This window comes from Colletotrichum fructicola (assembly GCF_000319635.2).
Source record: "Colletotrichum fructicola Nara gc5 chromosome Unknown KSG_Nara_v1_contig10, whole genome shotgun sequence".
Taxonomy (NCBI): domain Eukaryota; kingdom Fungi; phylum Ascomycota; class Sordariomycetes; order Glomerellales; family Glomerellaceae; genus Colletotrichum; species Colletotrichum fructicola.
The window spans coordinates 1,375,242-1,401,680 of NW_027094060.1; the positions used below are offsets into that span (position 1 = coordinate 1,375,242).

Below are 26,439 nucleotides of genomic sequence, written 5' to 3' on the forward strand. Positions count from 1 at the left end.
TGATTGGTCACAAATATGAATACTTCACTGTGAACACTCAAATGCTCCTCTTGACACTTGATTCCTACTGCCCGTCTCATCTCGCCCCTCCTCGCACCACTCCGAAACTCATAGTCGTCTATTTCTTCTTCTGGCCAGCGACGACGGTAATCTCCTTGGGCAACTCCGCCACGTACGGCAAAAACTCGGGCTCGCCGGGGATGTACTTGCGCAGCACCTCGGGTACCTCGAAGCCGTCGGGAGTCTGGTAGTTCTCCATGATACAGCAGAGGGTGCGCTCGGTGGCGCAGAGCGTGGCGTTGAGGGCGTGGACGTACTCCTTGCGTCCGCCGCCGGGGGCCTCCTTGGCCTTCTTGACACCGTAGCGGACCTCGAGCTCGCGGGTCTGGTAGTCGGTGCAGTTGGAGCAGGAGACGAGCTCCTTGTACTCCTGCTGGAAGGGGAACCAGGCCTCGAGGTCGTACTTCTTGGCGGCGGCGTTGTTCCTGTTTCTCCCATGAGCATGCTGGACTGAATGGAAATGCGTGTGTGAGGGGGGCGGTGTGACTTACAGGGCGCCAGAGACAATGGAGACGACGCGGTAGGGCAGTCCGAGGGACTTGTAGAACTCCTCGGAGTTGGCAATCATCTCGTCAAAGTGCTTCCAGCTGTCCTCGGGCTTGCAAAAGACGAACTGCTCAATCTTCTCAAACTGGTGGATACGGAACAGACCCCAGGCCTCCTTACCGCTGTGATATTCAGGTCTCGTCAGCCAAAACACTTCCTCGCTATGAACGCATTCTTAGAATGTAGGACGTACTGCTTGCCGGCCTCCTTACGGAAGCACGTGCTGTAACCGGCGTACTTGATGGGCAGCTGGCTGGCCTGAATCCACTCCTCGCTGTGCAGGGCAGAGAGGGGCTGCTCGGAGGTGGCGATGAGGTACTTCTCCTCGCCATCGCCGGTGACCTTGTACAGCTCCTCGTCGAACTGCTCAAGCTGGGCAGTCTTGGCCATCTCCTCGCGCTTCATCATGAAGGGGGGCTGGTTGGGCGTGTAGCCCCTGTTGAAGAGGAATGCGATACCGTACTGGATCAGCGCCTGGTTCCTGTTCCAATTGTCAGCCCATGCCCCAGCGAGTCATTTCCCCGGCGTCCTCTTCCACGTACAGCAACAGACCGTAGCCGGTCAAGCAGTAACCTCTGTGTCCGACAAGCTTGACGGCCCTCTCGGAGTCGTAGCCGGCCAGACGCGTGACGACCTGGTGGTGGGAAAGGGTCTCCTCCGTCTTGGCGCCCAGTCCGGCCTCGGGCTTCCACTCGCGCTCGGTGACGTTGTTGTCCTCGTTGTCGCTAACGGGGACAGACTCGTGGACGTAGTTGCCGATGCTCTTCGCCTTGGCGTTGAGCACCTTGAGCTTCGCCACGGCCTCGTCCTCCTTCTCCTTCTTCTGCTTCTGCAGGTCCTCCTTCTTCTTGAGCAGGTCGTCGGCGTTCTCCTTGTTCTTCTTCTTCATGCCAATCTCCTTTTGCGTCGCGTTGATGTCGCTGCCGATCTGGGTGGCGGCGTACTGGGTCTTGCGGTGGTCTGTTTCGATGGGCGCCTAAAGTCAGCCTCTCCCATTCGTGCCCTGGAAGTGTTTTCGTGGTTGCGCGCGCACGCGATAGGGTGTGTAGGGGGGGGTCGTACCTTCCCACAGGGCAATGACCTCGTCGACGGCCTCGATCGGGGCATGGCGACGGCGCTGGGACTCGCGGATCTTCTCCGGGTCGCCGCCACGCTCCTTGATGAAATCTTGGAGATCGAGCATGATGTGTGGTTTTCGGTGGGGTTGCGAGGGGAAATCGGAGGGGGCTGCGACAGAAATCGGGCGATTAATACGGCGCTCCGACTACACGATGACTCGAACTTGCTCGACGCGTACTTACTATTTCCTTAGGACGGCGCGACGGAGTGGAAGTGGCTTCGGCGTGGTGACTCAAGAAAGTTGGGCAGATTCGTGGTCGTAGGTAAATTGTCGTTGCTGTGGTGGGGTCATTTGGCGGGGGCGGGGCTGGGCGGTCAAAGGCAAGGGTCTCACACCATTAGCAGCCTCTCCTCTGCACAGTCATGGCAGGTGTTACTCAACTCCAAGAGCGGCAGGTCATTCGTCCCCCTTTTCTGCCACTCACTTTGGCATTGCAATTGCAATAAGCTGCATGGGAAATGAAAAGGGGGCTTGGTGATCACGCCTGTGACTCAGAACCGACCTTTGGGGAAGCTATCAGCAACATCGACGAACCCGTTAAAGAACGCTCCCCTGCTTCATGACGACTTCACGATCAAGTTTCATGGGCTACGGCATTCTTCGAGCACCTCAGTCTTGAGGATAACTTAGAACGGTCTCGTGTCGAATTCCACGCAAAGAATCAAATGCAATTCAGGCTCGGCCGTATAGACATCGCTCATCTCGGAGCGCATATGCCCTTTCCCACCTTCCAGAGTGTTAACTAGTGTACAGTTGTGCCGTGAAAAACCCAGATAAAAACGCGACCCAATCCCGTGGTTCTCGCACCAATCTCGCCGAATGACAATCATACAGGTGCTCCTCAAACCTCAGCAGTCACCGTCTCCTCGACCTTGGCCTTCTTTGCAGAGTCCTCGTCCTCTGCGGGTTCCTCGGCCTTACGCTTGGCGCCGTTCTCGCCATTGGCCTGGGGCTCAGCTGGCTCAGCTACCTTTGGCACCTCCGGCACCTCTGGCACCTCGGCGGGCTTTGGCTCCTCCTTGGCCTTCTTTCTGACCAGACCAGTGAGATCGTTGGCTGACTTCTTGGCTTCCTCGATGCGAGCCTGGGTCTGCTCGGCAGACTCACCAAGAGCGGCACCAAGGATACCTCCCATGGCTTGGTCGGCGAGAGCGGCGTTCATGTCGATGGGAGGCTTGCGAAGCTCCGTAAGCTGAAAGCACCATAGTCAGTCAGGTTCACTTCTATACAGTCAGATTTACTAACCCGTTGCTCCAGGTCCGCAATCATGTCCTTAACATCAGTGATGGTTGCTCTGGTGACTTCATTGTCCTCAGGCGACGCCATGGTGGCCAACTCGACTTCCTTGTTCTGGAGCTTCAACTTGGTGCTCTCGATGGCGGCCTCGAGCTCGTTGGCTGCCTCTTCACGAAGCTTCTCATCAAAAGCCTGCGACTCCGTGGCGCCCTCCTCCTTGGTGGATGTGACGGATGCGAACTCGAGGGCCAGGGACAGCTTGAAGTGTGCCTCAGCAATGACTTCAGAGTCGTTGGTGTACAAATCCTTCTTGAACTTCAACGACTTGCGCGAGTCCTCAATCGCCTCGGGGTATCTATGATTCGGTCAGCAAGCTTCCCACTGGGACATGCATAGCAGACTTGCCTCTCGTTCTCCAGGGAAATCTCTGCGAGGAGGTCGTGGGTATCTGCAAGGCGCTCCTTGACATGCTTGATCTTGCTCGTCTCGCCGTCGACCTGCTCTTGGGGCTTGCCATTGGGCTCCTCCTTCTCCAGTTGCTCAAGTTGGCGATAGAAGAGAACGCGCGCCATGTCCAGTACACCGAATGCGGTCTCGAGGTCATCGTCTTCCTCTTCTTCCTCCTCACCCTCACCCTCGGCCTGGCATACAGTCAGCTCTCGATCGATGGGCTGACCCTATCCCGCTTACCTCTTCCTCGTCTGAATCATCAAAGTTTTCATCGCCAGTGAACTGGAACAGCGGCTTCGTCTCTTCGGTCTTCGCACCAGAGGTCTCATTGGCGACAATCGCAACGCCCTCCTCGGTTATTCTCTCGGCCTCGGTCTGTGCAGGCGCATCGGTCGGCGCGGCGGGGGCGGCCTTCTTGGCCTTGGGTTTCGGCTTCTCGGCCTTCTTCTCGCCAGCGGCCTTTCCTCCCAAGACGTCGCTCTTGCTTTGTCCAATCTTGAAAACACACCTTCCGTAGAGGAACAGAATCTCTGCATTCTGAGGCTGCATTTCGCCGTTGATCTCATCCTGCAGCTCTGCAGCTTTCGTGAAGTTCTCGGCGGCCTCGTCGTATTGCTTCTTCGCATACAGCGCAGTTCCCTTCGCCGTCAGATCCGCAAGGGTAACCTTCTTGGAGTTGGTATCCTCTTCCGACTCTTCGCCGCCAGCGGTGGCGGGAGTGTCCTGCTGAGCGGGCGCATCCTGCTTGAGCTCCTCCGGGTTTGCGACAGCGACGGGGACCACCACCGTAGGTGCTTCAACGATAGGGACCTCTGCGGCAATCGTGGGTTGCTCTGTAACGTCGGCCATCATGAAGGATGGGAGTGAGGTGCTTTTGTGATCGGGGGGTGTCAATTGATGGATTGGAAGAGCAAAATCTCTTGCGCAGGGTGGTTGTAAGATGAATGGATGATTTTGCGACGGGGAAGGAGCAAGGACTGACAGCTGCCTTTGTCTGTGGTACGACGCGCGAGCTGGAAGAAGGCCGCGTTGATTGGGGAACCAAGCTGCAGGGATAGCTCTTTCCTGCACGTCAGACCGGGTCGACCCAATAAAAAGAGTGAGTGCGTATGACGAGATCAACTGTGCAATGCACTGTATTAAATCCCATCAATTCTGGGGAGGAGAACAGCCCACAGGGTGCTGCTACCGCTCCCACTGCAACCATTGCTGCCTCGTAATTATCTTTTGGCTTAGATTGACATGTTTCCAGACCCCGATTCCCGTCCTTGCCTTGTATCCTCTTTCACGTGTTCAATGACCAATGAGGATATTTACCGAAAGGGCCTACAACTGCATGTTCGCCGATGGCGTCCGGCTTGGCTGTCCTCGTAGGTGTGCCGATGAGCCCTTGAACAGACTCTGCCAAATGAATGCCTCACTCAACAGGAGTTCGATATCTTTTTCCGTCCACGACTTCGTCGGTAGACTCTGCAAAAACATCATGATCTCCTGGAAATCCATCTTGACCAGCTTGTCCGACCATTTGACCAAGAATGCGGCGCACACATACAGATGGAACTCCGAGAACCCTTGCTCTTCAGCCTGCAAGAGACGTTAGACTAGACCAGCAAACAAGCCCGAGCGACTCACCAAATATGTATCCCACATTCGGATTGTATTCCGCACACTGATTTCTCGCATCAACAGACAGTTCATCCACCTGAAACTGAACTGGATGAATTCCACATGCTCGTTTTCGAGATGCTTCGCCAAGCTGGCATCAATCCTTGCTGTCAGATCGCGAAGCGCGGCGACCTGTCTTTGAATGCCTGGTTGCGCCACGATGTAGTGGTCTTGAATGCCATCAAGGAGCTTCGTCAGGCACCAGAACGAGTCCGCTTCCACGGCGTCTAGGACTGGCTTGGGCAGCTGACCAGGATCCATGCCGGATTCTATGTCAGAGTCGGCAATATAGGCACTCAAAAATACTTGCCAAAATGGCGTCACCAGGTCGTTAATACCCTGCACATAACCACTGGCAGGATGTCGTACGGCCCAAAGATATAGAATCCGCTCCAGCGACCTCTGGGTTGCCTCGTATGAGTACAGTTCGATGTGGGGGTTCGTTCTCGGAACGTCAATGCTGATCTGATGCCACACGGCCTCATCCAGTCCCCTCGCCTTGCCTGTTGGGGCTGCGCTTGTGCCGCCTCTTTCAAAGGCCTGCCGGACGCCGTCCAAGTACTCCTTCCGTTTTCTTTCCAGAGTCGCGACTCTTCTTTCGCTGTTCGTCGGCAAGTAGCTAAGCAGCAATTGCCACGTCATAGCCCGGACTTCCTGAGGGACGCCGGACCACGCAAGTTGCCGCAGATCTTGCAATGGTATCGTGGAGGCTTGCAGGAGCTTTTTGAACTTGTTAATCCGAGTTATCCTGGAATTGGCGGCGTCAATTTCTTTAGGAGTCGCGTTGGCGGGGACGGCGGGGTGGTCAATTAGGTGCAGGGCGTTTGCGGGGTCTGTCATAATCAGCGCTGCATAACACGTTTTTTGCGCCGCGACCTACCTCTGAGTATCTCCTTGTATTGCGGTCTTAAAATCTTGCCCTCGCTTTTCTTGGGCATGGGGTAGGTTGGCGCAGGCCTTTCAATGGCAATGTCTGCACTGTTTGAATATCTTCTGGTGTGAAGCCCAAGCCCAAAGGAGTCGTCCATTGGCGATAGACTTCCGTTAAGGTCGGTTCTGTTCTGCGCTGCCATCTTGCGCGTTCGTCTCTTCATGTTGGACAGACTGGGCAGGCCAAAGTCGTCGCCGTCATCATCTTCATACCCCATCATATCGTCCTCGTCCGCCTTCCAGTCATCGTTCGTGTTGGATAGGAAGTTTATGTAGCTCTTGATTGGTGGCGACGAAAGACCCGACGCAGGCCTCGAGGTCGGGGGAGAGACATCGCTCGGTCGGCCCTTAGTCGAATGGGAGGATGGTGGAGTTTTCGGTCTCGAAGAGGAGCTAGAAAGGTTCCTTGCTGCCAGTCAGCGGGATGTTTTGAAATCAGCATTGCAAAAGGGCGTCGCACAGAGAATCGAATTTGAGAATATCGGCATGGGAGTAGGCAGCTCCAACAACCAGGCTGGAGTCGCGACCTGTCCTCTTCGGTGTGTTCTCGCGTGGGGGCGGCGGTTTCCAAAACGGCGATGCAGAACTACCCCAAGTCAGTCCCGGCTGTTTGCTTGCAAGGCTGCAGAGTCAACATACTCGGACCGATCTGCGTCGGGAGTGAAAGATCATATTAGCCAAGCACTTCCACACGCAGTATGCGACGACCGAGCCTCTTGAGGCAAGAGGCTCTTCGCGCTACTACAAGAGTTATGACGAAACCCACCGACTTGAACCATCTCCTGCTGCGGGGCAACTTAGCATGCGATGACGGTTTGGAACATGGAAGCTTAGGGGCATACATACCTGTTGCGCGGGTTTCTTCCCACTCCCTGAAGAGGAGAACATCTTGTCGTTTCTCTATTGAGAGAGTCTCATATTGTGTATTGTTGTTGAGATGCGCCAGACGAGTCGCCTGAGCTCCGAGCAAGTGACCAGTGGCCGGACCCTTGCTTCACATTAGTGTACCGCCCGCCGCTCGGAGCAGCAGTTGAAGTGGAGTCGAGGAGGTCACTGTGGCTTCGGCCGGTAGACTGTGGCGGTGATGGTGTTTCCCGCGCTCCAGTTACGATTCGGCCTTTGGCCGTACTAAGATAGCTTTAATGCTTCTTTTCAGCCCATATGCAATCAGGATGCAGATATGGCTTTGAAGCTTGCGCTGCAATAACCAAGAAAGAAGGTTCAGCCTGGACAGACAAGGCGACAAGTACCGCAGGGGTTTTTAGTCGTTGTTGTGAGAATTCCAAGCGGGTCGCAAACGGTCAGACTCAAACAATCCGGTACGGTACCTTACATGGCCGCAGAGCAACGCCCCAGCCTCAGTCGCAAAAGTCCTTTCTAAAGCGTGGGTGACCCGTAAGACACTCCACGGCCCAGCGTCTGAAGTGGTCCACACAAGCAAGGTTCTTTACGTCTACGGAACTCCTATTGAGGTAAGGCTCTTTCCGTTTTCTTCCTAGTCACGTGAGCAGCCGAGGCGCGCTTGCCTTTGCTGAGTCCAAGCTGCTAAGGTTAGCCTGTTGCGCACGGGCGCCTTCCTCAGCCTTTGGAGCTCTGATTGGATTGAGCACCCTTATTGGCTCCGCCACCTTGTGGTCCCACCTTCCACCCTCTTCACCAGGTGTCCACCCTCGCTCAAGAAATATCCAAACAACCCGTGCTGCTAAACCACGTCAACGACGACGTGCCATCTCCGTTTGTTGCTCGCGTTCATTAACCCATTTAGTTCCTTCCCTTTTTTTCATTTTCGTCTCGCTCAGTTGCAGGACTTTCATCGACAAGCGGCATCGATTCCCCAAACGTTACCTGCAGCATCTTCGATCAGCGACAAGATGACCGAGCCCGAGAACTTTGAGGAGGATCTCTTCGCCGACCTGTGAGTGATATGGCATCCCTTCCAGCCTAACCATCATCGACGCAGACGCTGATACTATTCCAGCTACGACGATGATACCCCCGCGAAGGCGGCTGCCGCCCCGGAGCCCGCCGCGGCGCCCGCTCCTGCCGCAGCTCCCGTCCAGACCCATGACATATACGCCGAGCCGCCTCCTTCAGCCGAGCCAGACCACGGTGCCGATCAGATGAGGTACGAAGACGAGGATGATGATGATGAGGTAGACTTCAACCTCGGTGGTGGAGGTGGAAGTGGCGGTGGAGGCGCGACGACCTCCCACGCGCCTCCGTCAAACGGAATGGGCGCGGTTAAGCACGAGGAGCCAACATACTCAACGAGCACGGCCAAGAACCCTAGTGCCAAGGAAGACGGGTAAGTGATTATATTTACGTGACGTTTGCATTGCTACACATCCCCACGGCATGGCACTCAAAGTGGACGTGCCTGCTACGAATGAAATAACCAGCAGCTGCCCAGCTGTGGTTCTCGGGTGCTTGGGTGTCAGTGGCCCATGGTCAGACTTGAATGGTCTTTGGGACTTGGGAGGAGAAAGAGGCGGCAACACCAGAAGACGTCGGTCAACTGCGTCTATGGATGAGACTTCAGGGTCAATCGAGCAAGCCAAGGAAGAACCAGACTCAAGACAAGAGAGCTCGATGAACCAGAAAGAGAAGCCAGAAAGAGGTGCCACAAAAGTCAGCTGGAAAAGCAGCCTGAGATCACCGAGATATGCCGCCGATAGTCAGTCACTCAGTCAGTTCAAGAGCAGCCAAATGCTCCTTCTATAGCCCAGTCGCAGATGGTCTTTAGAGCACGATGAGAACCGTCAGCGTTCTTCGGCTGCTGTAGCAAGATTAGCAGCGGATAGCGCTCGAAGCTAGATTCTAGCAGAGACTTGACGATAGCAAAAGACACCAGACATTCGACAATGACCAGGCTATCCGCTCCGCAATTCTCCCACATGTGAGAGTTTTCGTGGCTGGCTGGCGACGCTCATCAACGACAAATCATACTCTGGTTCCCACCAGGACCTGAAGTATCCGGATCTCGCACGACTTGATGTGGAAGGAACTCAACCGATACTCGCTTTGATAAACACCAACGAGCATTCCTGCCGTGTTTGAAAGATAGGGTGGGCATCGCGAGCCTCAAGACGTGGGGAAAAGAAACCGCGATGGGATATTCAACAACTGCTACCCTAGCCCAGACTAAGCCTTGAAGCTCTCTGACGACCTTGAAGAGGAGGAATTGCACAGTTTGCAGCAACTGTCCACGCTTGCCATTGCATCGACATTCACCTGCGCCACGCTTGGAATCAGCCAAGTGTGCGCTTGCTCCCGACAACCCAAAGCCGCAGTTGTTCGATGCACTTTGCCACCATGCCTGCAAACAGCCGTATACTGAAATTTGGGAGATTGAGCTTACTGACTGAATCTCGTGCAGAAAAATGTTTATTGGCGGCCTCAACTGGGAGACTACTGATCGTAAGTTCCGCCGGTGCACCAGTAATGCCCCATAACTCACTAACTCCTGACAGAGTCCCTTCGAGACTATTTCTCGCAGTTTGGCGAGGTCGTTGAGTGCACAGTCATGCGCGACAGCAGCACTGGCCGGTCAAGAGGTTTCGGTTTCCTCACTTTTAGAGACCCCAAGACCGTGAACATTGTCATGGTCAAGGAGCATTTCTTGGATGGCAAAATTGTAAATTCACTCCAAATTGATCTTGGCCTTGAAGTCATGCTTACAAAAAACCAGATCGACCCGAAGCGTGCTATTCCCCGCGACGAGCAAGAGAAGACTAGCAAGATTTTCGTTGGCGGTGTAAGCCAGGAGACCACCGATCAAGAGTTCAAGGACTACTTCCAGCAATTCGGTCGCGTGGTTGATGCCACGTTGATGATGGATAAGGACACGGGTCGACCCCGTGGGTTTGGATTCGTTACTTTTGAAAGCGAAGCTGGCGTGGAGGCCTGTCTTAGCACAAGTCTCGAGATTCATGGCAAGCCGATTGAGGTCAAGAAGGCCCAGCCGCGAGGCAATCTCCGGGAGGAGGAAGAGGCTGCCCGCCGCGGCGGAGGCAAGTTCCGCAAGGGAGACGACGCCGCTAGTCAGGGCGGCATGGGAGGCGGCCAGATGGGCGCTGCCGGTGGCATGACGCCGCAAGTCATGGCTCAATATTTCCAAAGGATGCAGCAGTATTTTGCCATGATGCAGCAGCAGATGGCCATGAGCCGCGGCATGGGACCGATGAACCCGGCCATGATGCAGCAAATGATGCAGATGCAGCAAATGCAGCAAATGCAAAACCAGATGATGGGTCGCGGCGGCGGCGGCAATGGACAGAACATGATGGGCCAGATGACGCCACAGATGATGCAGCAGATGCAGCAAATGCAACAGCAGATGCAGCAACAGATGGGACAGCAGATGGGACAGCAGATGGGACAGCAGGGTGGACCTCCTGCAGGACCCAGTGGCAGCTTCAGCCCCCAACAGCAGATGTTCGACCCGTCTCAAGGAGGTCAAGCGCAGCAGCAAGGACCGCGACGGGGCGGCAGCACTGGCAGCGGTGGTGGGCGTGATCAGTACAACAACAACAACCAGCAGGCAGCCTACAACATGGGCGGTGGAGGCGCTCCGACATCTTGGGAGGGTATGTACGACGACGTGCCCCAGCCCAACATGAACCCTGGGGGCGGTCGTGGAGGTGGCTTCAACCGTGGAAATCGGGGCGCACACCAGGGATCGCCAGACCCTGCGCATGCCCCGCCTGCCAACGCGCCTACGGGCCCCAAGAACGCGGGCAAGCCAGGCGCCAACTACCGCGGAGGCGGACGCAGCAGCAACCGCGGTTTCCATCCTTACTCGCGTTAGTAGACGGTATGGTTTGGAAAGACTGCGGCTCGCACTTTGCTTTGGCGAACTCGGACAACATAAAGGATGGTTTCAGCATGTTCAGGCTTGGTTAACTACGAACGGTGCTAGCACAAGCGGACCCGGAAGTGAGAACGGAATCATGTTACTGTGGTATCGAAGGTATGGCCGAGCTCGGTTTGGCAGTTGAGTTGCGTGAATGGATGTCTTCGCATCAGGGAAGACAGCGACGGGGTATTCTTCTCCAAGATTGGGATCAGGAGGCCGTTTGGGGGGTCCGGTCTGGGTCGGCAGGCTTGCATTTCGCGCTTGCGCAAATCATCTTCTTTTTCCTTTGCACATTACGGGAATTCTGTACTATACAACGGGCCCAAAAATCAATTTCTAATCAAGCCTTTCGTCGTACAACATGCAACTCATGTGACATTTCCTGATGCAGATCTATCAGCACTAGCATATTGAGATCCTGTGTCCCCAATCACAACTACACTTGCTACTTGGCTATTATCGTGTTCTCTACTGCAACCTGTGTTCTACCTTACTCTGTTAAGTCTCAGGCCGGTACAGACAAGTAACTGACGAGAGGCGGTGACGATAAGTCTCGGTGATTGGACCCGGCCGGGTGCATGCCGAAACCTGCCTTACGCATCGGCTGCGCCCTCCGAGTCCGCAACGATATCGAACGAGGGCATCTCACCTGCGGCACCAGAAACTCCTGAATGACAAATCCATCCAGCCCGATGATGGCGCTTAACTCGCCTTTGGAGACCGCCCCTGTCAGTCGGCCCCCATCTTATCCCTCGGCTTCCGGGGTCGGCTTCCGGACACCTTACCACCAGATTCCGTGGAAAGATGATAGCGACAGAGTTGTAACGGAACGTGGACAAGTATCACATCGTAGTAGCGCAGTATCTGAGGTTGTACGCGATGCATTTCATGATATGGGAAATCCGACTCAGACTTTAAATCCATTGACACCACCCGCCGTCATCGGGATGCGTCGAGATGTGCCCTCCACATCGGAAAACCCACTTGCCTCAAGGGTTGTCCAGGTAGGTACCAGAAACAGCTACCGCCCGGGGAGGAGCCGCCGCAAAGTCAAAACACAGCCGAAGTTGACCCTGCAAAGAGAGAAGCCGGGCAAGCACCGAGACTTCCCCAGACCATAGGCCAATCCAATCTAATCAACTTTTGACAACCCAACATCGACATCCTTCACCGAGTCGTCAACAGACGCACCCTGGACTCTCAAGTCGGCGGTTCCGAAGCCGCCCGGAACTAAATTTTACACAGATCCCCACGTCCCAAAGGCTTTTCTGAGCTTTTCCTCGTCAATTGAGAGAAAATTCAACGCGGATTGTCGTCTATGCCCTTTTCCACCCCAGCCCCCTCCTTCAAGGATCCCTAAGCAACGCATGTGATTTCTAATCAGCCCCTCCATTCTGCCCCTCCATCATTCGCTGGTACAGCGGCGCAGAAACATCGCAGAAAAAAAAAACGGCAGAAAACATCAGACCCCACATACCAGACAAGTTCCTGCGCGCGGGAAACAAACCCGTCCCCTCGACGCAATTACCATACCTTATTCCCTCCTCCATTCTAGAACCTCCAAAAGCCCATTCATCTATCTCCATCTGTCCAATCCCCTTTCTCCCCTTTCAAATCCAACATTGCGTGATCAGGGAAAATAGGGACCACCACGTTTTCCCATCCCGCGGCAACCATACTGTTACCTACAACGGAACCCCCAAATCCCATAACCGCCGCGGGCAGCAAAGCGGCTTGTCAACATTCCATCAAAAAACCCCCACCTTTTGCTTTTTTAGCCCGCCGTCGGCCGGTCGGTTGTCGGGCTGAGCCGCAAGTCTACATCACATCACATTGCATTACACCGCAGACAACTTCCAATTCGGACAAACCCACCCACTCACTCCCCGGGAACCCGTACGCCTAGAACTATTGCGCCATCGCTGAAGAAACCTCCTTTTCCTTGCCAAACACCCCCGGTCATCCCAACAAGCGCGCTTGCCTTGCATCGCGGAAGCTGAACGGGCTGACGACGGCTTACCTCATAGCTGGTAAACGGCGGAAAAAACAACAAACGGTCACCACTCCCCCTCACGAGATACTCCCAAGGGCGTTATCGACAAGGCGGATGACGTAGCATCCTGTCAATAATCACGATCGTCAAACATATTGTTATACGCATTTTTAACGGGCATCACGTACACGTACATACCTAAACGTCGATCATCAGTAACTTCGTCAACGGGGGCTCAAGACGGAGCCGGTCGTAGCCGCCCCAACCCCACCATCGCAAACATCACCAAAACATACAATTCACAACAATGGGTCTCCTGCAAGTTCCTGCGCATCATGTAGCTTAAGTGGTGAAAGCATCCTAACGTATTTTGTAGAGCTCTGGGAACCGCCCTTGACTGGCCGGATGCGAAGCAGCGCGCCGATCAGGTCCGCGAGTGGGGTATCAAGGTTCGATGACACTCACACTTCTCTCACCATGAGATGTTCACGCCTCATCGTATGCTCACTCTGCTGACTTTTGACATGATTTCTACAGCAACTGCTAGAGATATGGAACAAGGCGAAGGGAAAGGAGCGCGATGCCATGTTGTGGGGAGACGAGGTACATGAGAACAGCTGCACCCTTTGAAGAAATAACGTCTCTGATATGTGATACAGGTCGAATATTTGGTTGTCACCTACGACAAGGATGAGCCCAAGGTCCGTCTATCGCTCAGACAAGCTGAGATCCTCACGGCCCTCGCTGAGAGCCCCGATTTGGCCAAGGAGGGCGGCTGCGTGCCTGAACTTCAAGATGTAGCCAGAGAATCGTGAGTTCTCCTATCCCTCTCACTGCTCATCTCGTCTCAAACCCAACATGAACGAGAGAGGGCAGTTCTGGCAGCACTTCATCGCACACACGACTAACACGTCCCGCAGAGGCACAACCCTCCCCGTCTTCCACCCTGAATTCGGCCGCTTCATGCTCGAAGCAACCCCGGGTAAGCCCTGGGGCATCGGCTTCAAGGAGCTCCTCGATGTCGAGCCCGACATGAAGCTCCGCCGCAAGATCGCAAAGGACCACATGCACGCCAACGAGTACCCCATCACCCTCACCACCTTCCCGCGCATCGGCTGCCCCGGCGACTTCACCGAGCCCTACTACCCGCCCTCCGGCCCCAAGCTGCGCTCCCAGTTCGTCCCGGACGAGATCGCCAACCCGCACATCCGCTTCCCCACCCTCGCCGCCAACATCCGCTGGCGCCGCGGCCGCAAGGTCCAGGTCAATGTCCCCGTCTTCCACGACAAGAACACCCCCAACCCCTGGAAGGACCCCACCGTCAACTACGACCTGCACAACTGGCCCGAAGACGACGACGTCCGCAGCGGCGGCGCCGCGCCGGACAACTTCATCCACATGGACGCCATGGCGTTCGGCATGGGCAGCTGCTGTCTGCAGATCACGTTCCAAGCGAAGAACATCACCGAGGGCAGGAAGATGTACGACCAGCTCAGCCCGCTGGGCCCCATCATGCTCGCCCTGACGGCCGCCACGCCCATGTACAAGGGCTTCCTCGCGAACACGGATGTGAGATGGAACCAGATCAGCAGGGCGGTTGATTGCAGAACGCCCGAAGAGCTCGGAGAGAAGGTAAACCTCTAGGCCCCCTTTCCAGAGAACCCGATCATACTGACAAAACCCAAGCCCCTGAAGAACGACCGCTGGCGCATCCCCAAGTCCCGCTACGCCTCCAACTCGACCTACATCTCCACCGACCCGCGCCTGCGGCCCGAGTACCTCTACCCGGACCTCGTCATCGACGAGGCCATCAAGGCCAAGCTGATGGCCGGCGGCATGGACGACCGCCTCGCCACGCACTTTGCCCACCTCTTCATCCGCGACCCCATCGTCGTCTTCGAGGAGGACCTGCAGGAGCTCGACCTCTCCAAGACGGACCACTTCGAGAACCTGCAGAGCACAAACTGGCAGCACATGCGCTTCAAGCCCCCGCCCGCCGACAACAGCATCGGCTGGCGCGTCGAGTTCCGCCCCATGGAGATCCAGCTCACCGACTTCGAGAACGCCGCCTTCTCCGTCTTCATGGTCCTCGTCACCCGCGCCATCCTCAGCTTCGACCTTAACTTCTACATCCCCATCACCAAAGTCGACGAGAACATGGAGCGCGCCCACAACGTCGACGCCGTCCTCAAGGACAAGTTCTTCTTCCGCAGGAACCCGTTCCCCAGCAGACCCGGCCGCCAGCTCGGCGAGAACATCACCGCCAACCCGAACTCCACATCCCGCCCCGGCTCGCGCCCCGGCTCCGCGGTGCCCAGCCGGCCCCCGACCCCCGTCGGCCCCGTCGAGGACGAGTACGAGGAGATGACCGTCGACGAGGTCATCAACGGCCGCCCCGATGGCGGCTTCCCCGGCCTGATCCCGCTCGTCGAGAGCTACCTCGACGGCGTCAACGTCGACGTGCAGACGCGCTGCGAGCTCGACACGTACCTGCGCCTCGTCAGCCAGCGCGCGAGCGGCAAGCTGTCGACCGCGGCGCGCTGGCTGCGCGACTTCGTCGACGTGCACCCGGGCTACGCGCACGACAGCGTCGTCTCGGAGGAGATCCAGAAGGACATCGTCGCGGCCGTCATCGCCGTCGGCGAGCGGGAGACGGCGGGCAAGGGGTTCGGGGGGCTTGACGTCTACGGGCTGCCGAGCCTGCTCGGCGATTTCAGGAGGGGGTGCGGAGGAGGTGCGTAAAACTACAAATTTCCTTTTTCCTTTTTTCACTTCATCATGTGTCTATCTACATGAACATGGTGGCTTAGGATGCTGACGATTCTTCTTTCTGCCTTAATTAGACGCCGAGAAGAAGAGGGGACCTAATGGGCAGGCGGACGAGAGACAAGATGGACCCCTGAAGCGAGCGAGATCGGGGGCGTCGCCGTGAGCGCAGTTCAGCCCTTCCTACGATGGGGTGTAAGGCATCGTTGGGTTTCCTAGCCTCTCTCTCTCTCTCTCTTCATCAGCATCTCCGCCGGGAGATTGAAGAGACATTCCTCCTGCACGTAATGATCATAGACTTTCAGCAGTACATCGTAAGACAAGCATCGTGACATATTCTTTTCCCTTGTTTTCCCTCAATGACGCCCGACGCCCCCATTTCCCCTAGAGGCCTCCACTCCGTGCCCAGTTGATCTTCCTCTAGATCTACGTGGCGGGCGGTCATCAGCCGCAGATGAAGTTTTGGATTTGAACATGTCTTACGAATAGGGTGTGGGTATACGGGCGTGTGAGTGGTTCACGGGCAAAGATTCAATCTCGTTCGCCCGCAGCAAGCAGCTAAACTCTGAACCTGAGTGATCACATTTGCAATCTGGGCATTAACGTGCCAGTAGCTCACAATCTCAGCCTCACGGCCGCGTAGGGGACCCCTAAGACATCGTCATCAAGTGGGAGATGCGAGATTAGATGACGTCTGAGATGAAGGTGGATATCGCAGCCTACATGCGCTTCGCGAGTTTAGCCGTAAAAGGAAACAAGCTCTTTCTCTCTTCCGCACTCGAGGAGGCGTGAAGGATTACTCCTTGAGCCAAGCCGATTTCGCGTGGCTAGCTGTGTGTCTGCTTCACGTGGAAGGGGGTGGCGGGTGAGGGAGTGAACAATGTTCGACCCAGCTCCGCGGTGCTGGAGCAGCAAGGAAAGAACTGGCCAGAACGCAAGAGGAATGCCCGTTTCGCACGGGAAAGTTATGATGCGAGACCTGTTTTTCGCTTCCGACCTTCTTACGCCCGTTTGATGCAAGGCTGGGCAATGGGCATTCCCGCTGACGTTGCCTGGCTCTTGATTGGGGAAGGGACGGCGTCACGCATATGGGTGATATTCCGGAAAGTTGGAATCGGCCGTAATTTGCAACAAAAACAGCCATGGGCAAAATGAAAGGTGGCGTTGCGTTTCGTCGATGGAGTTTCCCGCTCCCAGTTTCCAGGGAAGGGATGACCCGGATAGCTGGTACCTGGCTCTACACTAGAACCGAGGGGGTGTGTGAGAGCCATGTGTGAGAGAGAGGCTGCCTGTGTGCGTGGCGGGTGTGGGGAGAGCTGCGGTTGTGCCATGCCGTGCCCTGTTAGCAAGCCCGCGACGCTGGGACCGAAAACGAAATCGACACGGGGTTCGTGTGATGTTTTCCCCCCCAGAGGCGGGAGCCTAAGCGCCTTGGGCTGGCTAGTTTGACCGAGATGTTGTTTGAACCGCCAGGCCGTGTGTCTTGGATCTGCTCGACGGCGGCACGCCAAAATAAGTTCGATCCTGTGGCGGAAATAGCTGCACCGGCAGTTCGATTTCGGGAGCAAGAGAGGGGATGAAGATGCCGTGGGCAAGGCAGAAAGGAAGTTGTTTCGATGGCAGCGTACGATGGCGTTTGTTCGGTGCCGCACCGGGCTGAAGCGAGGTTCTGCGGGCTCCGCAGTTCATCACGGTGCCCGTCAGTCCAAGCCTGCTGGCAGATTACCGTGATTTCGCAAATGCATTCCACACTTCTCTGCCGGAGAGCCACGTTGTGAGCATGGTCATGCGGCTGTCTGTGGCTGGTTTGATGGGCTCTTGGCCACTGAGTCGTCAAGATCGAAGCATGCCAAAGCAGCGTAGTGAGACACCGTATAATGCCCAGCTGTGCCTGGGTTGTCTTGCTGGCACGGCGCATTCGTCTGCAGCACGCGGCGTGGGAGAGCTGGGCTTGTCTGAGAGGGTTCGAGCAAAATCTTCTAAACCGAAGCCAAGCCACGAGCTGTCAATGGGGACCCTTCACGAGGAGTGGACTTGTGCGACTCTGCATCTCAGCTTGGCGGTTTGAGCTCTGCCGAGTGATGTGGCAGGACTAGCGGACCGCATCGTCTGGCACTAGGGGCAGCGAGGTCAAGGTGAAGGAGGCGGAATTCCCTCTAACACGATGCCCCTAAGACACTGCAGACAATCTGGAAGGATTCCACTGGTGTTCCCGAGCCCCTATTGACCTAGGTGTTCCCTTTTCAACCGAACGTATGGGAAGCGGAAGGGGCAAAGGCTGAACGGCGATGCATAGAAGGCCAGCCTAGAGCGTAGAAGGCTGCTATTATCACAATCTCCCTACGTTCCCTTGTCGATAGTGCCGCCGCCACGAAGAGCACTGAGGCAAGGAGAAAACATGCTGTTGCGGCACAACCGTTCCTTTCATGCTGGTTCGGGCGCATATTCATCTGCGCGCGGAAAGGCTTTGGACATGGCATGTCGCGTGGGAACCGTGTGGGTAGGCTGAAGCGGCTTCAACTCATGGCAACCGCAAGCGGCAGTGATCGACGCGAGGCGCCATGGTCCGATTGCTGGACCATCATGACGTAGCAGGCTGGGCTGGACGTGCGATGATGGTTCGTACAGAGCGCGCTATTGAAGGATTTAGATGCTAGCCTCCCGCGTCTGGGACTGGAGTGCAATCTGGGCGTGGTTCAGCAACGCGAGGCTGTGCTGCGGTTCTAAGTAGTTTGCAGTTCGTATTGGGCCGTTTTGCTGGATCGACATGTGCGTGTGTTTGGCAGTTAGTAGGACCCCTTAAACCGTGGACGACCAAGGACGAACCGAACGGCCGTAGAAAGGATCTCTGAGGGGTCACCGTGAGACGGCTGCAATCATGTCCGCCATCATCATTGGCGCACTGTACGAGTTCGATACACACCCAGGACCGTCAGATGTGACAAGTTACGGAGAGATAGATTGGCGAGACCGGTTGGGTGGTAGCGGCGGGCAGAGATGCGGAATGGGATTGAATGGGCCCTACCCTTGCGCAGACACACGGGTGTCAGATCGTTTGATGAGATCCAACCAGATCTAGGTCCGGTGACCTCGTGGAATGCTGGGTGGGAAATCCGGAGCAAATCGGGTGTTCAGGCAAAAGATCTCGGGCAACAAGGCATGGCGAGGCGAAGGGCGAAGCTTAGATCAGATCGTACGATGTTGTCTATGGGGAAGCGTGAGAGTTTACGCGCCAAGGTTAGGAGTGCGTTGCCAGAGTGGAATTCGCTACTGCGTCTGTCAAAGTTGATGGGCGTCCATACAAGGTCAGCCAGGTGGCGGGTCAGGGACCTGGGCAGCAGCGTGGCATTCTCTCTGTTCCATGGGCCGAGTCAGCGTGTTTGAAGGGGCGGAGGTGGAGGGGGGAACACTGGCATTGTCGTTGTTATTCGTTGAAGGTGGTCGTACCCAAGAGAGAGGAACGGCGTACATCAGGCAGACAAGGAACCTGTAGCCAGCAGCAAGCAGCTGGAGCTGGCAGCTATGTGTGGCAGTTTCCATTGTTGGAGCAGCAAGCAGGCAAGATTCGCACCCGCCCTGTGTCTGTACTGTGTACTCCGTCTGGCGCCACACAGCGTGTGATGAAGGTTGGAGTTTGGCGGAGGGCATGTACTCCCCTTCTGTATGGATCAGGGTGAACATGAACGGGTCCAGACCCAGATCCAGGGATCTGAGCAGCATAGCTTATCTGCTTTCGGGGCTTGAGAACCCACGTGGCTGGTAGAGGCACGGAGCTTTGTGCTAGAGCAGAGATCAACGGGCAACGGACTTTGTCTTGGTGCTGGGCTTCGGCTAGACCAGCCCAGACGACGAAGTGATTTCCCAGAATGCACTGGCGGCAGATGGGCAAGTGGAAGTGGCAGATTAGGCAGGCTGCTGGGCCGTGGGTAAGAGAGGGACCGAGACCTTGAGGCTTGGTATTGGCCTCTTTCCGTGTCTGCCGTCATTGAGATCGGCTGTGTCAATTCGTCCGGCCATGTCGCGTGTCTCTTGATGTCTTTGAGGGGGCGCTCTGACGTGTCCGAGGTACGCAGCCGGGACTTGCTACTGCTGCTGCTGCTGCGACTGTTGGTGGAGTAATAGCACGGGGAAGTGCCATGATATTGATGAATAGTGTCTCCGTCTCTGAAGTTTGAAGCGCAAGGGTTATTGGTGATCCGAGAGCGAGTGGGCAAGCGAGCAAAGAGTCGGTCAGGTGTTAGTCGATTCTCATGTCGATGCATCTGCACCATGTAAACCCAGAGATCGGGGTCTCCTGCCCTTGAAGGCCCACACGATAGAGGGGCATCTTGCAGACGACGGACAGCGGAGAGGAGCGATGAACATGGTTTCGAAAGGTGACTCTGAGGCTTTCGGCGAGGTACTTTGGACAGACGGTGGGGCATGGTTTCTCCAGTTTCCCTTGCTCGTGTTGGTTGAACAGACAAAACGCCCGGGCGGATGGTGGTGATTGGGTGCGGAGCACTCTCACCGATGTGGAGAAACGTGCCTGATCTTGCATGACGTGAGGGTGTCGAGTGTCAAGTGATTGGTACGGCGATGGAACCACCAATGACGGCGGTCAACACGGATGAATCGTCGAGGGCCATGTCGACGATGGGGGAGAGCGCAGAACTGTCAATCGCGCTATTAGATCCGACTAAGCCGTGAAAAGGCAGATTCCTCTGGTGTGTGTGCATTCGACGCCCTCCCCTTCGGTTCCAGAACAAACCTCAGTTTCAGACCCTGTCATTGAGGGAATTGGACGTACTGCGTAGGTCAGCTTGAGGATCCGTTGCGACCCTAAACATGCAAATACCATGCCATGCAGATTGGGGCGGTAAAACGGTTGTCGATGGCGGCGATGGGCAGAGTGGTTTCGACGTAACGGGGAAAGGCAGGGTTGTTGAAGAGGGAAGGGGGAAAAGGCGATGCTAGCTGGGTAGGCACAAAGGCAGTTCTGGATAGTTTGCATAGGATTGCGGAAAGGCATGAGATGATGAAGCCCGCTAGGACGTTGGCGATGGACGGGAGTTGAAAAATCACGCCACGCGCGAGTCGTGAGATGGGAAAATGGGACGAACATTTCAATCACGAGAGTGTGAGTGGATGTGTCCGTCCTGTGTGCCGCGCCTTCTTGAGTGGTATTGTGTGGTATTCCACAGGCAGGGCAGGACAGGCAGGGCCGCTGCTGCTGCACTGCTGCACTGTGAGTTGGTGTGAGTGGAGGGATGCCTGACTTGGAAGGATCCACCCCCGTTTTTCCCGCTCAAAGTGAATCGCAATCAAATCGACGCAAATCTGCGATCGCATCCGGGGAGCCGCCGGGGTCCGATGTGGGTCACCGCTGCCCAATTAGGTAAGCTGCGCCAGGGAACCCAGCCCAGATGGAGACCACCCATGGATGGATACCTCAGTCCCAAGGAGTTCGCGATGGGCGAGGCAGGTACGGAGTAGGGAGTACGTACCTCCGCAGCAGCAGTGATGTATCTTATATCGCGCCGTACCTGCCACCCCTCTCCCCTTCCGCACACCCACCGTCGACCTACCCGCTCCCAGAGCCAAAGATACTTGCGATACATTGCTGCTGGGCCGTCCAGTCAAATGGCTGCGCTCCACCCGCCCACCCAAAATAGCGCCGGGACATTTTCCTTCTGTTCCCCGATCGAGCTCTCATCCCTGGCGATGATCTGATTTTGGAGCCCTTGTTCCTTTTCGTCTGGTCCAAGTGCCCAAGGGCAGTCACGTTTTTTTTGTGAGGACGGAGATGCCTGCCCTCTCCATTCGAAGGCGCGCGCTATCGTCGTTTCCCTAGATGTCAGCAGGGACTACCGCCGTTTCGGGCCCGCGCCGGCGCCTTCCCACGAGGTCTCGACATCTCAATCCAGGGATCCCGCTGGTTTGACCGCCCGGCGCATCTTAGCCTGAGCAAGGTGCACATTAATTATTCTGCTAACTATGCCCACAGATATCCCAGCCGTTATTCTCGATTTCTTCATTGTTGTGCATATCCATGCCGCCGCCATGCCATGCCAGCCATGCCAGCCATGCTATACCATGCACCAACAACCACCACGCATGAGTAGCAGCATGGGATGGATCTCACGCCAACTCAAATAACACAATCAGCTGTTGATCTCGGCATCTCAGATTCGTCCTCTGACGAACGATCAAAATAGCATGCCACCTTGCAGCGCAGCCAGACAAGACAGAAAGGAAGAAGGTCGAGCCGAGTCAGGCAACACAATGCGAATATTGCCTGCCTGCCTGCTTCAGTCTTGGCCTGTCTCTGTCTCTGACCGACGTACAAAGCATGCATTACTGATTGCCTCTCTGCTGCATGGAAGGAGATATGTCCTCCAGAGGGAACCAGTCCCGAAGCATCACCGCGGCTACGGCAAAGGGTGGAATGCAGGAAAAAGCAATGTTGGCGGCAACCCGACGCTCGACCCCGTGAAAAAGCCGCCGCCAACCAAGTGCCAGTTCGCGCGCGACATGCGAAATTTGATCATCGACGCGCAACTGCTGTCCTCGCTTTATTCAATTGGTACCCGGCACGGTAGTCCTCGTGATGGACGCTGGCCCCCCATGGCTGTCAGCCACGGCTGTTAATCTGATCATCAGTTAACCCGGCAGACGGATTTCCAGATCTATCCCTTCCGCAACCGTAACTATAGCCGACCGCCGCAACGATCCTTTCATTGTCCGACCCGCCCGTATCGCGGCACCATCACAAGCGCCCGCCAAAAGAAATGCTGCCGGTGCTGCCATCCAACGCCTCTTGCTTCTCTGGCTCTTCTTCGTCATCAATGATCAATCACCGAAATCCCCACGCCCTCATATCCTGCGCAGGCACGTTCGGGCTTCACCAACCAGACCACCAGCAAACAAGAGACATGGCCCGTCTGGTCTTGTCTCGTCTCGCTGCCACGCCATCCAAATCTCCCCTGTCTCTCAGCTACCTTACCCGTGCCTCCGCTGCACAACCCAACCTAACCTTGGACCCTTCAACTCTTGAAGCCTCGAACTAACCGCAACTTACCAAGCAGCAATAGCACAGGCCACGTCGGGCGCCCGTCTGCAACTTTCTAGACCGCCGAAAACATTGCCGCGTGCAAAAGTCACAGTCGTCGCCGCCACGAGCACCAGCCCCTGGCGCGGCAGTCACATCCACTCTCCATGCAAGTTGGAGAGATGTGTTGCCCGACTCGAACTCTACAAATCCAAAATGCACACGTCCTCTGGAGATCGGCCGAGATAGATGGGCACGTCCGCAACCTTACCGATACAATATCCCCACGGCACGGCCCCTTTGCACCCTGAAATGACTCGCACGCGGACCTCCTCTCGGCGCCAGGCGGCTATCAGACTTCCTCTCACTTCGGGCCTATCCATACAAACTTTGGCCCAATTTCACTTTGATCGTCTTAGCCCTTCGGCATCTCATCTGGATCGATCATGTCTCGTTTCCGGCCAAGCGCCCCCCTCCATCTCCAAGCGAGATTCAACCAACCTCACATCTTCAAGCCTTTTTGACACTAACCTTAAGCAACGTCTCGCTCGTTGTCCAAGCAAAACATTAAACATTTTCGGATAAGTACGGATATCCAAGTCCCGTACTCCGTATACACTTCCCTTTTGGGCACCAACCTCATTACCGCACAGCTTGCTCAAACGGGCCGTATGTCTCTGTCTCGTCTGGAATGCCGTCGCAACAGGCACTCTTCTACCACGGCGGCGTTGACTTTGAGGCTGCCACGAGGTCTCGGCGCGCGCAGCTGGGCCCTCGTCATTTTCACCTTAGCCCCGTCTCGATCCTGGCGGACCTTGCTGCCTTCTCGACATCACACATGCTACTACCTAGACATTTTCTCACCGCCGTCAGATCACTCCGTCATCCAGTCCAGATCCTGGAGCTCGCCAGCCCCTTTCTGTCGGACAATAACCCCAATCGTTCCATCTCACATTCCTCCCTCCCCGCCCGGCCGCACTGGGACTGGCCTGGACCCTACGCCATGCCATACCACCACCACGCCCCGTCGCTCGCCCCTCCCTTCCACCTTGGCCGTCAACGCTTGCACAGCGCGAAACAGAGATCTCGAATAGATGCAGATCCGCCTGCTTGCAGGTTATGATTCTGATGCCGTTGTACAGCCCTATTCTCTGTCAAACCATGCACAGTGACAACAGCCATGCACGATTAGTGCCACACGATACGTATCGTCGACCACGCTACACACCACCCACACGCCGCCATGGCACTCTTCAACGAAGGGAAAGGCAAGCCGGGTCAAGCCAAGGCGCGGATGACCGCTTGCCTGCCTACACGAACGAGAAGAGCACTGGCATTGGCTCTGCAAAGGAGAGAGGCACTATTGAAGAACGACAGGACAGCTCACGCCTCACAAAGCCCCCTGGTCCCCTTTTCGCCTCCCGGATGCGCCCATCTTATCAAAATGCAGACTAAGTACTTGCGGCGGCCGCCGCGGGAACGGGGGCAGGTTTCTTCAATTCTGCACGGCGGCGGCGGCGCATGGACAAGCAGACGGCAGCCCTCCCTGGGCGCTGCCATTTTAAATGGCCCTGCATGCCAGGCCATGTCATGCCTGCCCGGAGCCGGTGTCCGACGAGCGTTGTACATGCCGTGCACACCGAGTTTCCCGTACAGGCCTGGCTCTCTCTCTCTCTCACCTCGGTGTCTCTCTCGTTCTCGGAAAACGAGACACGCCCGTTTTTGGATCAACCGTAGGTGCGCATACCGGTCTGCGACATTGCAACGTTCTTGTCATGAAAGCGAGAGCTCGTATCCCAGAGAATCATGAACTCGCCCGTTGGAAAGTACCATTTTCGGCCCCAAAGAAATCCAAAATTTTCTCACCCTCCCCCGTCACAGTGGTTCCAGTGCCGCTGCCACCGCCGCCCCTCTCCAAGATTTCATTCCAGGAAAACCCAAATCTCCCCGTTTCCGAATACTCGCAAGCCCCAAACATCAAAAGTCAAAATCACTCCATCCCGCTTGAACCGGGAATGTGACTCGCAAACGTCGTCGCATGGGAATGGGAAAAATGTAACACAAGGAGATTTTCTCTTTTGACGGAAGCTCCAACCAAAACCCTCCTCCCCGTCAAAACGCAAGGAGTGAAGTCCGCCGATAATAACTAACACACCGAATTCCGGTGCACGACAACCCCGGCAACCATAGAGGATGTGTGCTCCAATAGGAAGAGGAAGAGAGTTGCAATGTAACGAATCAAAAGCCCAAAGCGCAAGAGGAAGAACAAAAAAAAGTCGAATGGCACGCACATATCGAGTTGTATCTTCGGAATTCCTACAGCCCTCCTTACGGAAAAGAGAACGCTCGCTCGCACGCCCTTGGCTCGTATCGATCTCTCTTCCTCCTCCCCCGTGCACCGAGGAAGGAATGCATCATCTCGAACACTTCTGCCCGTTGACTATCTCTCGCAGTATGTAGACATACCAAAACACCGAGAAATAAGAAAGGGAGAACCACAGAAAGCAGGGCCTATCGGATTAGCTTGGCATCTTAGCACGTTGTCGCACACACACACGCAAAAAGACCATGCAGCAGAAACACCCGCAACAGACAACGGCCGCGGCCGGGGGCTGCCTTGCCTTGCCTTACCTCTGCCTTTGCCTTTGCCTCCCGTGCATTCCCTTCCCTTGCCTTTGCATCCAGCAATCCAATGCTGCACAACACAACCCACGGCGCGCGCATGGACACTCGCATGGCTGATGTGCGGGAGACGGAGACAGAGAAACAGGCAGTCCTTGTTCCTCCGCGCTTGTAGCAAGATGGGCCAGCAACACCTTAAGTTCTGCCCAGCACTGTCACAGCTGAAAATGCGTGTGTGTCTGGGTTTTGCAAGGAGCAACCACGATCTGAGATCCTCTTCAAGATCTCAGCATTAGAGAATGGTTCCCTGAAAGTCATTCCACCTGCCAAGCCTGCGGTCCCTCCGAAGGGCGATAGAGAGAGGGAAAGAAGGCCAGCCAAGACTGCCAATGCCAAAAGACGAGACGAGCGAGACACGTCCAAACTAATCTGCAAGAATAGAATAGAATACGAGCTAGAAGGGCATTCTGGAACAAGAATTCTCGAATGTCGTTCGTTGCCCTTTGGGGGCTGAAAAAGAGGTCGGCAGTGAGCAGTTCGGCCGGTACATGCAAAATGCCATTCAGATGCCCGTCTACCAAAAACAAAAAGCAGAGACCGGGCGGGATTTGCGACTGGGAAGAAAAAACCAGGATGGGAAAGGAAATCGTGTTTAGACGCAAGAAGCCGCCGGTGACGAAAAGCAACAAGTAAATACCAAAGACCGAAGATTGATTATCGCAACGCAACGAGCCGCCGAGATCTGATTCGATTGATTGCGGAGGCGATGCTGCTGCTGCTGCTGACTGTGTAAGCCAAAGAAAAAACGAAAGAAAATAAAAATAAAAATAATCAGAGACAAGACAAGACACGACAACACATCGTCCATCGGCCCCCTCCCCCTCCTCCCGCCCCAAAATCTGAGTGTAAGGTACATACGAAACCGAGGGCCGGAATAGCAGAATGCGACAACTCACATACCACAAGGCGACCTAATATCACCAACCGGCCGACGACAACGAAACAACGCAGCCGCCGAAACCACAACCAAAACCCGAACACCCCGACCGAGAGCCCAATCAGCCAGCCATCTAACCAACCACACCCCGTGGATCGTAACAGGAAAGAAAGAAAAGTGAATAACCAAATGGACCAGCACATGAGAAAGTTGCAGGCCGCCTTGCTAC

General features: G+C 55.7%; 6 protein-coding genes across 6 annotated transcripts; 3 read left to right on the forward strand and 3 right to left on the reverse strand.

Annotated features, from left to right (window-relative positions):
• Window positions 1–118: 118 nt before the first annotated feature.
• On the reverse strand, window positions 119–2,158 carry CGGC5_v015868 (Serine--tRNA ligase; the record flags this gene model as incomplete). Its single annotated transcript, XM_066153331.1, has 8 exons — window positions 119–485; window positions 552–728; window positions 800–1,087; window positions 1,149–1,566; window positions 1,669–1,833; window positions 1,908–1,913; window positions 2,062–2,078; window positions 2,151–2,158. The coding sequence occupies 8 exons, from the start codon at window positions 2,156–2,158 to the stop codon at window positions 119–121; spliced, it is 1,446 nt and encodes a 481-aa protein (XP_066007290.1).
• A 409-nt stretch (window positions 2,159–2,567) lies between these two features.
• sim3 (NASP-related protein sim3) lies at window positions 2,568–4,261 on the reverse strand (the record flags this gene model as incomplete). The annotated part of the gene is made up of 5 exons (XM_066153332.1): window positions 2,568–2,918; window positions 2,972–3,317; window positions 3,364–3,389; window positions 3,430–3,603; window positions 3,653–4,261. The coding sequence occupies 5 exons, from the start codon at window positions 4,259–4,261 to the stop codon at window positions 2,568–2,570; spliced, it is 1,506 nt and encodes a 501-aa protein (XP_066007289.1).
• A 477-nt stretch (window positions 4,262–4,738) lies between these two features.
• gyp1 (GTPase-activating protein gyp1) lies at window positions 4,739–6,895 on the reverse strand (the record flags this gene model as incomplete). The annotated part of the gene is made up of 7 exons (XM_032033421.1): window positions 4,739–4,996; window positions 5,045–5,910; window positions 5,958–6,412; window positions 6,468–6,593; window positions 6,647–6,656; window positions 6,774–6,792; window positions 6,854–6,895. The coding sequence occupies 7 exons, from the start codon at window positions 6,893–6,895 to the stop codon at window positions 4,739–4,741; spliced, it is 1,776 nt and encodes a 591-aa protein (XP_031887433.1).
• Window positions 6,896–7,878: 983 nt separating this feature from the next.
• CGGC5_v015871 (uncharacterized protein) lies at window positions 7,879–8,316 on the forward strand (the record flags this gene model as incomplete). The annotated part of the gene is made up of 2 exons (XM_066153333.1): window positions 7,879–7,922; window positions 7,986–8,316. 2 exons carry the CDS (start codon window positions 7,879–7,881, stop codon window positions 8,314–8,316), a joined length of 375 nt encoding a protein of 124 aa, XP_066007307.1.
• A 1,071-nt stretch (window positions 8,317–9,387) lies between these two features.
• On the forward strand, window positions 9,388–10,814 carry CGGC5_v015872 (putative RNA-binding protein; the record flags this gene model as incomplete). Its single annotated transcript, XM_032033422.2, has 3 exons — window positions 9,388–9,424; window positions 9,478–9,641; window positions 9,696–10,814. The coding sequence occupies 3 exons, from the start codon at window positions 9,388–9,390 to the stop codon at window positions 10,812–10,814; spliced, it is 1,320 nt and encodes a 439-aa protein (XP_031887432.2).
• A 2,348-nt stretch (window positions 10,815–13,162) lies between these two features.
• Window positions 13,163–15,787, forward strand: gcs-1 (Glutamate--cysteine ligase; the record flags this gene model as incomplete). Its single annotated transcript, XM_066153334.1, has 7 exons — window positions 13,163–13,192; window positions 13,269–13,304; window positions 13,393–13,458; window positions 13,515–13,666; window positions 13,776–14,487; window positions 14,542–15,589; window positions 15,699–15,787. The coding sequence occupies 7 exons, from the start codon at window positions 13,163–13,165 to the stop codon at window positions 15,785–15,787; spliced, it is 2,133 nt and encodes a 710-aa protein (XP_066007296.1).
• Window positions 15,788–26,439: the final 10,652 nt, after the last annotated feature.